At 43.8% G+C, this 13,637-nt stretch overlaps 1 protein-coding gene across 2 annotated transcripts in view; it reads left to right on the top strand.

The window, feature by feature from the left end:
- Vav3 (vav guanine nucleotide exchange factor 3) overlaps positions 1-13,637 on the top strand; it is a 313,297-nt gene that overhangs the window by 123,915 nt on the left and 175,745 nt on the right. For both annotated transcript variants that reach the window (XM_075981573.1, XM_075981572.1), the window contains exons 3-4: positions 9,856-9,914; positions 12,133-12,198. In XM_075981573.1, coding sequence (XP_075837688.1) covers positions 9,856-9,914; positions 12,133-12,198 — 125 coding nt within the window. The remainder of the gene's footprint in view (positions 1-9,855; positions 9,915-12,132; positions 12,199-13,637) is intronic.

Below are 13,637 nucleotides of genomic sequence, written 5' to 3'. Positions count from 1 at the left end.
CAAGCAATAATATAGGTTAAAAGAAGTAATGTTAGACCACAGTATATACTGTGGAGTTGAAGTAGGTTCAGTACATGGTAGGTACAGTACACAGTAGGTTCAGTACACAGTAGGTACACCCTGCTTCTCTGCCCAAGGAATTTGTTTACTTATACTATGTGAAAGTCTTCACATAGCACCATAGGTACTTTGAGGATACCATCATGGCAGGCATTTGAAGGGTGTGGCTAACCTAGTAGTTTAAGACATAAGTTATCTTAGTGATTTCATCTGTGTACATGTGATTTCCCATGTAGAAGTTTTTTTTGCCTTCCTAGACTTTCTGTGGGAAGAGGGAGCTGAGCTCTGTCTTTCTGAGCCAAGGAGTGTTGGGTGTGCCCAGTATCAGAGGTCTATCTCCAAAGATTGTTGAAAATTGTCTCAGGAGCCGCTTTAGAGGAAAGGGACATTGCTCTCTTTATCCCTTCCCTTCCCTTCCCTTCCCTTCCCTTCCCTTCCCTTCCCTTCCCTTCCCTTCCCTTCCCTTCCCTTCCCTTCTCCTTTTCCTTCCCTTCTCCTTTTCCTTCCCTTCCCTACTCCCCTCCCCATCCCTCCTTTCCCTTCCCTTTCTTTCTTTCTTTCTTTCTTTCTTTCTTTCTTTCTTTCTTTCTTTTTCTTTTCTTTTCTTTTTTTTGGTCATCTAAGTAAATTCCATATGTTCTTCCAGTTAAAACATCCCATCCAAGGTTGTGGTGAATCAGACTATAAAAATTTATGTGTGAGAGAAAAAGTGGCCAGCCCCTCCCGTTGAGAGCAGGGGAATGAGTGACGGCCTCCCTCCTCTCCCTGCTGCAGCCTAAGCAATGAGCTACTTTCCTCCGTCCTCTGAGAGGATTATTTTCTCTGATCCGGTTCTTGGTAAATACTCAGACTCTAAAGGAAATTCAGATTATCCTGGATTAGTCACTTATACTCAGAGCAGCTAGCGACTGAAAAGTGTTCCTTGCTCATTGGGAAATAGCTGAGATTCAGAAAAAGAATCTCCTGCGGATCACAAGAAAACATCTCCCTGAGGATTTGGAGGTCACAGGTGGCAGAGTTTTAAAGCCACAGATATTGTCATGCTGTTTCAAAAATATCTCTATATGCAATTCAGTGACAGCTACTTAAAAAGGGAAAATCAAAGACGCGGAATGGACAGGAGAAGGGACCTCAAAGCGCAGTTAAATAAGAGTGAAAGCTAACCTCCAGCTTTGTGTGTGCATCACAGTCCAGGGGAATTTCTAGAAGCTGATGAAATGTAATATGTAAAGTTGAAGTAGGAGTTGATGTGATTAGGTCTGGCCCTGAGCCAAGGCTGACACTGAGAAAGGTGGAAAAGGTGGGCGCCGGGCGGGACAGGGAGCCCTCAGGATAATACAGTTTCCACAGAAATCCTGTCTTATTAGCAGTTATCTGGATGCCTGCTGGATTGGCGGAGTGTTCAAGTGACATTTACGGATAGGGGAAATAGGCAGTAAGTGGGTCCTGCATGGAGGGCTGTTCTCCTCACAGGGCTCGCCACCACCTTCTCCCATCTCTATAGCCCTCCTCTGGTCACACTACAAAAGGGCAGAGGAAATCTGGAGGGGAGAGTTCATGGTACGGGTCTTTGGGGGGTTGCCTCCTCTCTCTCTCTCTCTCTCTCTCTCTCTCTCTCTCTCTCTCTCTCTCTCTCTCTCTCTCTGTCTCTCTCTCTCTGTCTCTCTGTGTCTCTGTCTCTGTCTCTCTCTCTCTGTCTCTCTCTCTCTCTCTCTCTCTGTCTCTCCCCCCCCCCCCCCGGGCCCTTATGCGTGCTCACAAAGCACTTCACCCAGCCCCACACTGTGCTTAGACTGCCACATTTACTTGACGTTTGCAGTCCGTACTTTTTGTCCCTGAGGACATGGTTTTCTTTCCCATCCTGATCTGAGTACATCACAGGCCTCTTCTAGGTTGCCCTCATCCAGGACAGCAGCCCTCAGCCACACATGGTCACCATGCTTAAGATGGAGCTAGCGTGAACTGAGATGAACTGTAACTACACTTTGCATGTGAGATGTTGGAAATTGATTACGGAAAAGCAACAATGTAAAATGACTTGAATTTCATAGTGATGGCATGTTGAAATAATATTTCACTTATATCAAATTAATATATGCGAACATTAACCTTTTATATTTTTCTAATGAAGCCTTTTACAGTCTTAGAGTTATGTGTGTGCCTTACATTTGTGCTGACTCAGCTTTGGTATGGAAACTGCAGAACAATGAGTTAGTTTACCTGCATTTGAACTGTTCCGGCACATATGAAAATGAGCACTTTCAAGTAGGTTATAAAATGATCAGTGCTGGCAAGCTAGCTGGAGTGTGGCTGTCATTCTCTTCTTGTCCTTGTGGCCATCATTTCTGCCAGGTGGTTTATAGATGTTTGGCTCTTGTGTGAGGTCTCTCCCTTATGTGCCCTGAGGCTGAGACAAGGTGAGGTATCTCCAGTTGCTAAGCAATGCCGCATTCTTCTCTACTGTGAGATGCCTCACACCAGCATTCATCACACCTCCTTTTTATGGTATTTTTTATGTCATTCTTTAAGGTGACCGTAGTCATTGGCCACCCCCAGAATCAGTGTCCTTCCCAGCCAGTTGTGTGACTCTGAAAGTGAATCGAGTTTGGAGAATATGTTGATTTTGCTCCACCTGTATGATACGTGGGCAGCTATGAACATGTATTAAAATGTCCATGTTCTTTTAGCCCCACCGAACTGCCCATAGACCGTGGCCCTGGACACAAATCCGTGAGTCAACAGTGGTTCCTCTGGTTCCGATAGCGCCTTGTCTACCGCAAACTCCACAGCTCTATTGCATCCCCAGCCTGGAGGAAACCCTGTTCCTTCCCTGATGGTCAGCTTCATTCTCTTTGTTGAACTTGTTTAAAGCTGCTACGTAATCTCTGTAGCTTGTCTCTCTACCCCTAGCTTAAAGGTAGGGCGTGATTTGCAAATGCTATCATCTTTGCAGAATGGTTTCCTTTACAGTGGTGAATGGACAGTTGAGTTTCTCATCCAGGATGTCCCCCAGGCATTTAGGCCAGGGTGATAGTTAGAAAGATGAAGAGTTGAGTTTCTCATCCAGGATGTCCTCACAGGCATTTGGGCCAGGGTGATAGTTAGAAAGATGAAGAGTTTCTCCCGGTCTTCTGGTTGGTATGAGAACATGGGCACTATTGTTTCCAGTGTGCTTCGTTCCGCCCATCCTTTAGTAGAAAGCAATTAATTTTGAACACCCCTGTGTAAATTAGAGTACTGGGAACATTATAGCCCTTAAAGCAGTGGTTCTCAACCTGTGGGTTCTCCCTTTTGCGGGAGTCACATGACCATTTCACAGGGGTTGCCTAAGACCACCAGAAAACACATATTTCATTACGGTTTATATAAAAGTAGCAAAATCACAGTTAGGAAGGATCAGTGAAAATGATTTTATGGTTGTGGTCACCACCAACATGAGGAACTATATCAAAGGGTCACAGCATTAGGACTGTTGAGAACCACTGCTCTAAATTTCGGATTCTGGGGCCTGACTGGAGCACAGCTGGCAATGTGATTGGGTCTCACTTAATATCACAAACTGCAGAGGAGATGGAGGATGGGCTGGAGAGGCAGGGGGTGTAGAGACCCTGAGTGTGCTACATGAGGCGCACAGGTGGGGGTGGGGATATCACAGTGACTTCCCGAAATGTCACTCAGCCTTCACGGTAGCCAGGTACAGGGCAAATTTATGAAAGAAGAACTAGAAGGCAGAAACAAGCAGGCAGTTATTAGAGCACCGGAAACGAGAAAGGGGCCTCTAGCAAGGCAGAGGCACAGGGAGAGAGGAGGGGATTGCATCTGAGGAGAGCTCAGGGGTTTAGATCTAGGGCAGGCTTCTAGAAAATCTTTTGATTGCCTAGATCTGGGAGAGATGAGAGTGGGATTTAGGGGGTTATTGAGAGATGAAGCTAGTTCTAAGGGAAAGATGCTCCTCTTTTGGGGTCTTTGGAGGTACAGGGCCAAGGCTAGCAGGGCGGAGGGTATGACCATGTCAGCACGGAAGTGCTTCTGGGACAAGTGTACCAGATTGCTTCATTTTCCCTTCACCGCAGGCTTGTGTCGCAAGTTGTGCTGTCCCTGAAATTTCACATAGGCGAGGGAACCAAAGCAGAGTGTTCCAAATTAACCCCACCCGTGGAAGGTGGGGGTTGAATCTGAACTCAGAAAACCTTACCCCAGTCTGCTTATACAACAACCCAACACACACACAATTCCTAAAAGAGGTAGTTACTCCTGATAATTTCAATTATGGTTGCTTCAGAAAATACTTTTTATAGTTGCACCCACCACTGAGGTCAGTTCATGTTGTAAATCTGACCCATTTAAGCTCTACACATGCACTATTCTTAAGAACAACGGAAACACATTCCCCATGGCTTACGGTCTTGCTCAGAAAGGATGCTTCGTCTGTCTCCCCTGGCTATATTTCTTTGCTTGGCCCATAGAGATGGTGCAGGGAGCATTCTTTCTAATGGCATCCTGCAGGCAAAAAATGACAAAGCCACAGCCGGTGCTCAAGGAAATCTGAAACATGGCTGGAAGTGACGCTGAGCTGCAGCGTATCCTAATGGGGCAATTTACTGTGTGAAATTGGAATTGCAAAGAAAATTAATATAATGAGTTCTTTTGATTTCCTAGGAGACAGAAGGTGAAATATATTGCTGATCGGCAACTCACCATCTGGCTGGGTTTAGAGCTGGGCCTCATGGTCAGGAACCTAGAGTCAAGGGCTTCTGGGTAATATACTAGTTCCCGCGGTTGCCTTTGGATCACAGCTGACCTCTCCTCCTGCTTTTGTCTGATTCCCAGACGAACACCCTGAAGCCCGTCTTTTAGCTCCGTGTTTGTCTCTGCTCCATAGGGCATTCGCTCTGAGCCTGTGGGAGCCTGGATGCTGCACCTGGGTCTCCAGCCACAGCTGCTCACTCGGGCTGTGGTGCCTTCAGGCGGTATGGTTCTCCGGAACCGCTAAGCTGGCTTTTACACTCGTGGCTCAAGCCTGAAGCCTCTGATTGCCCACCAAGCTATTGGGTTAGAGAATAAGTTAAGAAGGAAAACTTAAGGAAAATCAGGAAGCTCACTATATATATTGCTGATATGCATATTGGATCTTCTCGGTAATTTTTGCAAGGCAAACATTACTTTGTTCACTTACTTGGGCAGCGGATAGTTATGTCCAATGGCTCATCGAAAATCAAGCAGGGCAGAGGCGGTTTGGGTCTCCTGCCCCGAAGGTGTTTCCTATTGTTGGAGGGCAGACTATCACTGGAATCCTTGCTGCATTCTCACAGGCCCTTAGAGTGTCTTAGGTTCCTGTAAGCAGTTTAAAGAATGCTCCTCCTTCCTTCCCAAGTGCTCAGCCATCCTTCCTTCAGCAGGGCCTGCATATACGTGAACATACACTTGGCAAGGATGTGGCTGCTGGCTTCACTCGCATCAGAGGGTTAGAAGCACTTACTGCTGGGAAAATGGCAAAACCATTGGATTATTTACATGTGCTGGAGTGTCACACAGCATTAAAATGAAGAAAGGATATCTGCGCATGACGGCACGGCTGTGATTGATGGGTAGTGACAAAGCATGGCTCTGAAGGTTTTAGAGAACTCTTAGAACTCTTAAAAAACAGATTCATATTAAAACCCTCTGTTTTTGAGACAGGGCCACGTTCCGTAATCCATTCTCCTCTAGAACTCACTATGCATCGCATGTTGGTCTTGAAGTTGTAATAATACTCCTGCCTCAGTTTCCAAAGTGTTAGGATCACAAACGTAAGCCATCATGCCGGGATAGGAGCTAGGAACGCATCTATTAGAAGAAAGAAAGAAAGAAAAAAAACTTCAAGAATTACAGCAGATTCTTAGCTGTGGTCCCATCTGGATTGAGCTCAAAGAGGTGGAGGGAGACAACTTTCATGTATTAATATTTTAATTTTAAAAAACTCTTGAGTTCTTTTGCAAACATTGAAAGCCGACTTTGAGAACTTTAAATAGAGTGATAAGTGCCAGGGCAGAGTTACAGCCATGATCTATTATTGGATACCTGAGACCCAGGTGGGGTGGGAGTGGGTCAGAGACAAGGCGCCTGGAGGAGCCAGCAGCCTTGCAGAGCTCTGGCCTCACCTATGGGGCGCTGAAGTGGGCTTTCCAGGTGGTACATTTGAGAGACAGTCTTGTATCACCCAGGCTACTCTTCCTTCCTGAGCTGTCAGAGTGCTCAGCCACGGCTCCTAGGACATCACAGTGGTCAGCCACATCTCCCAAGGACATCAGTGTTCAGTCATGGCTCCTAAGGACATGACAGTGGTCAGCCACATCTCCCAAGGACATCAGTGTTCAGTCATGGCTCCTAAGGACATGACAGTGGTCAGCCACATCTCCCAAGGACATCAGTGTTCAGTCATGACTCCTAAGGACATGACAGTGGTCAGCCACATCTCCCAAGGACATCAGTGTTCAGTCATGGCTCCTAAGGACATGACAGTGGTCAGCCACATCTCCCAAGGACATCAGTGTTCAGTCATGGCTCCTAAGGACATGACAGTGCTCAGCCATGACTCCTAAGGGCATCTCACATCTTACGGTCTCACTGTGGCTATCTTAGAGTACTTTCGAACTGTTGAGAACATCTCTGTTTGATTCAATTCTGTCTACTGGCTGTCCCCATGACTTCCTGTCCCCTCTGTTCACTCTGCTGAATTCTGTTTCCCCAGTGCAGTTAGCCCTGTTCTCTCCTTTCCCAAAGCTTCTCAATGACCCTACCGCTTCTGGGATGTAATTCCCAATTTAAAGTGGGAGTGAGAAGCCTTGCTCACGTCTCCCACCTTCCTCACCCAGTAGGTTTAATTGATGTTACCCCAATTATAAGCTCGCATTTTCCTACCAGTGGGCTGGAGGATGTGGATACAGAAAGCAAGTCCTGGATGTGGAGTCAGCATCGCTCATTGTCAGGACATTCTTGCTGTCTCACCCCCCTTTCTGAGTGTCGGTTTCCATAATTTATCATTTTGAAGTAACCATTTAAAATTAGAGTATTTCATGGAACATAGGCCTGTTAGTATCTTTCAGTGGTTTTCTCTCAGTTGCTTCAGAGGGGTAGGTCGGAGGATCCACATGGGATTGAAGGGTCTGGCATTGATTCCTGTGTGTGTCTGTTTTCAGTCTGCAAACACGGTCGATATAGGATACATATTGTTCTAAAAGCACCACATTGACTAAACAGCCTCTCTTTGTTTTGGCTAAACTTAGTACCAGGACTATGTGTAATAGTATAGACCTGAAAATGAAGGGTCCCACAGCCACTCACTTTAAGGTCACCTCACAGTCTTTCCATCCCATGTCCCATGAATTTGTATCTGTGTTATCTTCTAGTATTGAATAGTAATAAATAGCCTTCCTTCGTTAAATCATAGGAGTTGCTTTAGCTAAATTTTCAGTGTGCTTAAAGGTAATCAGTAGCTAAGGTAATAGACTATCGTCTGGCTCCCTCTGGTGGCGGATGGATGCTTATATGCCAAATCAAGCTGTACATTTTTATTTTGTTTTGGTTTTAGTTCCAGCTTCCCCTCTATGGTGAGGAGGGAGGCACATGGATGGAAAAATACTGTAGCTGTTCTAGTGTTGGCAGATAAAAGTCAAAATGTGAATTATTTTATAAATCTATAGTTATTGTACAAAATATCTTCAGAGAACAAAATTAACCGCCATTAAAATGCATATTACAGTAGCAGTACTAATGTATTATTGCTGTGTTGTTTTTCTTGTTAAGCAGGGACTGAGACCACAGCCTAAAACACAGCAAGAGGCAGAGCATTCTCTGGGATTCTATAGTACTGGCCCATCCCAATAGGGTGTGTCTAAAACACAATACTAGTTAACCAAGAGTCTGAATACTTCTCAAATTATTGCAGAAGCCTTTCCCCACACTAGACTTCTCATTTAGAAACACGTGGTTTTGGTGTCTTTCAGAGTCCCTTTTTTTTTATTTCCTAGTGTCTCAGCTGGAGGTTAGGGTAAGATGTAGAATTTGGGGGTCAGTAGCTTTGCCCCCTCCTCCCCGGTCTCCAGGTCTCTTGTTTCATTTTGTCCCTAGGAACTGTCCTAAAACATCTCTGTTTTTTGTCTCTTTTGTTAAAAATATTGAAGCAGGTTTTTTTTTTTAAGTCAACGAAACTATACTCATGTCATGTATAATATGTTGTTTTGAGCTACGTATTCACTGGGAGAATGCTTTGCTTACATAGAATTGATTGACATATGCGTTCTCTCTCCTTTCAATTTTTTTATTTTTATTTTTTTAGTGCTAATGTGTCACATCTGTTCTTTTCACAAATTTCAAGAATCTGGGACAACAGGACATTGCTATTTATAACCAATATACAATTCCCTGTGTAGTTAATTTTGTTTTCTGTAATAAAACTTCGCAGTCACTTGAGGAGCATTCTCATTTCTGTCCAGCAATATTGTGCAGCGGTTAATTAGCTGTTTTTATCCATGTTTGATAAAGCCTAGCAAAGGCGAGTTTACCTGAAAACTAGCCAACAGGGCTCCAAATAGGCTCACAACTGAGCCTGGTGTTTGTCAACCCATCCATGGGGCTGGCACCCTTGAGACGCTTTCTCTGAGGGCTAGAGACATTGTTCACCCTTCTGTCTTGGAGCTGAGGAGTTTTAGGTGCTCACTAGACTATCTCAGTCCAGATAGACACGTTTTTCTCCCATTCTCCCTCCTACTCAAAATGGATTGCACAGCAGAGCCTCCTTTGCTTGCTTAATTTTGAGGGTGCCAACCATTACTTTTATCATAAGAATGCAACAATGAGGAAAATGCATTGTAGGGTACTGGTTTCCTGACAAAGGTGATTTTTAGCTATAAAGGATTGAAAGAGGAGTAAAATTGCTAGGTGCAGATGCCAAAACTGTTAGCAGAGCACACTTGCTTGAAGATCTTTATAAGGAGTTTGTGAAATGCATAAACAAAAGTAATTTAGAACAGAAAATTCTTGAACACCCTCAGAATTAGAACAAAGCAATTTCTTCAAAGGTGGTGATTATAAAGAATTGCTCCCTTTTAACCATTTTGCAGGTGCTGTGTTATTTAATCCTTACAATACTCTAATGATCATTAGCTGTTATCTGAGGCCTTATCTAGAGGAAAAAGCCAAGACTTGTGAATTTCGGTGGTTGCCTAAGGTTACCTGGCTAATGAATGGGAAATTTGGATTTGAAGTCCCGTGGTCAGGCTCAAGAACCGGCAGTCTCACTTTTCTGCCCAGCAATGCCTGCTGTGGTGTGAAAATATCTGATATCTGTGTGTTCCAGAATGCAACAGAAACAGCCATGACTGAGCACTTAGAATTTGGCTAGTGAAGTAAAGGAAATGAAATTTATGACTTTTAAGTTTTAAGTTAAATAGCTTCACATATCTAGTGGGTACTATGCTGGGGAACATTGATTTAGGTGACCTCTAAGGGTTTTCAGTTTTAGGTATTAAATACACAGGGTTAATGAGTTTAACTCCCTATTGTATTGGAAGGAGACTGTCACTCGCATCTTAGTAAACTCATTTAAGTCATAAAATTAAAAGGAACACGGGTATAACGCAGGCGTTTAAGCTTCCCGATCATGACTCTTTCCAGTTCACACCTTAGGAGTCAATAAATTTGTCTTTCTTTAACCATTGTTAACATTGAATGGGAAATCTGTCGCTTTTGAGAAAAGTGTTAAGCCTTGATAAATACGTGTTCAATGAACATTTTCCTCTCTCCCCCTCCCCGCAGGTTATAGAAACGTTATCTCGGTTATCCCGCACGCCAATAGCGTTGGCCACAGGAATCAGGTAAGATCGTGCCTCTGTGGTTCCTGTTTCCCATGCAGTTCATTGCAATGGTTATTTCTTGATTTATTGAACGGCTATTGTTTGCAAAGGTCTTTGCGCTTGGTATATTAAGTGCCACATACACATCTGAGATTTACCGAGCAATTAAGAACTTATTCAGAGAATTGAATGAGGCACAATGACTGAGCATTGTTCTTCGCTCCCTGGTGACTGCCACTGGTTATGGCTCTCTTAAAAATTTCTTCAACATTTATATATGTATAATTCATTAAGACAAATGCAAATGCTTTAGTACATAAATATTTAAAAGTATAATGGATTTGGTTCCTGTAGAGGAGACCATAATAATAACTCTCAACTTTTATGGGTTTAAGGAACAGTCACACAAGCATTAAATGACAGATGAGGAACAAAGTGTGTTGAAGGTTGGGTAATGCGTGAAAAGTTCAGACGTTGCTAGTTCGTCTGTACGTTCTCCGAGTAGTGGAGTGTACTTCAGTTGGTAAGCTTGGAAGCAGAGGTGTGCGAGTTGTTCAAGCCTCTTCTCTTTTAGAGACTGCATACTGCTTAAGTGCAGGCTGTTAGTAAAGAGTAAAAGAACCAGGAAGTGAAGAAGATATAGCCCCGCTGCATGGAAATAGGTGTCATTTTGTACCTTATGTCTTCAAGGCTTTGTGTTCTAGTCTGCCTCCATCATATATGGCTTTGTAAGCCTCTATCTATGTGTTTGGTTTTGGTTTCATGTGTGTGTGTGTGTGTGTGTGTGTGTGTGTGCGTGCCCAGGTTCCATCTTATTCTGAGGGAGGGGATCCTAGTGGGTGTCACAGGAGTGTCTAGCACTAGCTCAACAGCTCAATTCCTGGATGCCACCACAGTGGTCTCCGGAAGGACATCCTGGAGACCCCTTCTCAGGAACGGGCCATGATTCTATCGGTTTTCTGTAGACTGAGATTGTCAGCTGGTTGATTCCCCAATTCCTTCTAATTTGCTCTTCAGTAATGCGTAGTTGCCCATGTCGATCTATATTTTGTGTCATTGTGTTTATAGAGTAGATTTTGAAACAAGCACAGCCTGCTTTGTATGTACTTTTGATTCTGAAAGGACACCTATCAGAGCTATTTTCCTTTTGAGGTTTTCTTGTCTATATTTATAGCAGAGGACTATAATTCTCTGTCGTGAACCAGTGTAGGCATGAAAATCCGATACAATGTGCCTATATTAAAAAAGAACAACTCTGAAAGCTTGGTTACATGGGTTCATTCATTTGGAAAACAATATATAGGTCCCTTTGCTATCTTAAGTATTAAATTAATTCATAATATATTTAAAGCCAAAATTATTTTAAATAATAAAAATACAATTAAAAAGTCGGACTTTCAATGAAACTCTTTAGCCATTGTTCAAAATTTACTATTTTGGTAGCTCCTTTTTATAAACATGAAACATGCTTACTACCAAAGAGTAGAGCATTTGCCATTGAAATATAATTGCTATGGTGATTCTGTTAGGCATACTTTTAAAACATTATTTTTGTCATAAGAAGAAATGTTATGAGTCAAACAAAGATGCCAAATGATAGGCATGGGGGAAAATTGAAGTGGGGTATTTTTAACAGAGGACGAAAACAACTTGCCAGTCTCTTTGAAATCTACCTAGTTATTTTGAAATGAAATAAAAAATACAACATCAATACCCCGATGTCCAAATAGAAAAGTCTGCCAGGGTCAAAAGCCATATATATGATGTCTTTGTCTTCTCGCGATCGTCATCCTTACTAGTGAGCTGAGCCGTGGAAGACCATTGGCTGGCAGAGTCTTAGCTGGGTCAGATCTTCCAGCTGCTGTGAGGGTGCTGAAGGCAAGGGCACGGGGCACAGACAAGGCTGCTTGTCTCCTGAACTGGGCACTGTGGTGGGTGTCGTGGGGATGACCCTGCAGGTATGTGGCAGGTGGGAGATCAGGTAATCACATTAGCTTGTCCCCAGCTGCACCTGTGTCTGCAGGGACTGGCTCTGATGCTGGCGGTGATTTAGGGTAGCAGGTGTTGCAGTCTGCCCAGGGAGATCCCAGGCGCAGCTGCTGGGCAGGCGCTTCTGGAGAAGCCCTAGAAATCATTCAACGCTATGGCTTGTTTGAGTGGCAGCAAGCTTTACTGTTTAATTGGCGGTAAATGCTCATCTTGATTGCTCACCCTCCCATATTTTTTTCTTCCTCCCTAGGCCCTTTCCTACAGAAGAAAGCATAAACGATGAAGACATCTACAAAGTCCTTCCTGACTTAATAGAGTATGTTGAAGATTTTCCGTAAAATTAAGCCACTGCTCAAATTTGCACCTAGCATAGATGTGAACTATAATAAGCTCTCTGCAGGGTGAATGTGATGTGATAAGACATAATAAAATTTATCTATAAAATGATGATGGGAAGTTTCACGGGAAATGTGCTATAACCGACTTTTGGTTCTTGTCCCGTGTTCATATGAAGAGAAACTTACTGCAGAGAAGAAAAAACAGGTTGTTTCTCAAAGGCATAATAGAGAGGCAGATGAAACTAGAATCACACAATTAAGTAATGATAAAAAAGAAATAAAGTTTACTGCTGGGTTGTAGGGCAGAAAGTGTGTGCTTTGTTGCCAGCCCAAGGAAGGACGGATGCAGGCTGGAGTTATTCAGGGATGTGTCAGTAGATGGTGCTTCTGCCAAGCAGAGGATCCTGTGGGCTTTGCTATTTCACAGTCGGGCGAGGCAGAAAGCCTTGCGGCTGATTATCTTCTGCTGATTGAGTGACTTGTGCAGATTAAGAATAAATATAAAGCATGATCCTCTCTCCTCAGAGACCTTATGATATAGCTCAGGCATGTTTGCAGAGAATTCTAAGAGATGGATTATGCTCCAAGGGCAATTCCTGGAATCTGTGGGAATCCATTCTTTCATCTGTCCAACATGGAGCTTGCCATTATGCCGACTGTTTTATCTGCTCGTGTTACTGGACCCTCCCCATTTGTCTGTCTCAGGCGTCCCTTTGCAGGGAGACCTCCCTGCTGACCCAGCAAAAATGGCCACCACGTCCTTTCCTTACTCTGTTTTTAGGGTGTTTCTGGCTATGACCACATTGGTTTGCTCCCTTGACTGTCTGTGTCTTCGGCCCAAGACAGTGACAGCAGGAACCTTGTGGATGTCTTTGTTCTTAGAACTTTAAACAGTGATAGATTGCAGAGATAGCTCAATGGTTAAAACAGCTGTACAAGCAAAATGATCTGAGTTAAGAGTCCTAGAGTCCTCTTTTAAATAGTGGCTAGACACTACAGCATGCTTGTAATTCTAGCCTCAGAAAGCTGTGACAGTGGGGTTCATCTCGAGCGAGCTGGCTAATGAGACTCACCATATGGGTGAGCTCTGGGTTTGATTGAGAGGCCCTGCCTCGGGGAATAAGGTGGAAGAGCAATCAAGGAAGGTTCCAGCTATCAACTTCAGGCCTCTCCACACATACTTGCGTATATTCAGCTGCACACATTTGCACACAAACCTACACCCTCACACACACAAACGTGCCCATGCAACCATACCACATACACACATCGACGAAAAATGAAGGAAAAAGAGATTGAGCTATGTTTGGTGTACGCACATGACTAAGCCAAAGAAGCGCTGAACACCTACTGGTTGCCAGGCATTCTCTTTCTGCTGTCTAGTCATGCAACAGTAAGAGTGTGTTGTGTGCTCAGT

This window comes from Microtus pennsylvanicus, chromosome 7 (assembly GCF_037038515.1).
Source record: "Microtus pennsylvanicus isolate mMicPen1 chromosome 7, mMicPen1.hap1, whole genome shotgun sequence".
Classification (NCBI taxonomy): Eukaryota; Metazoa; Chordata; class Mammalia; order Rodentia; family Cricetidae; genus Microtus; species Microtus pennsylvanicus.
This window is presented reverse-complemented; position numbering and strand designations above follow the sequence as displayed.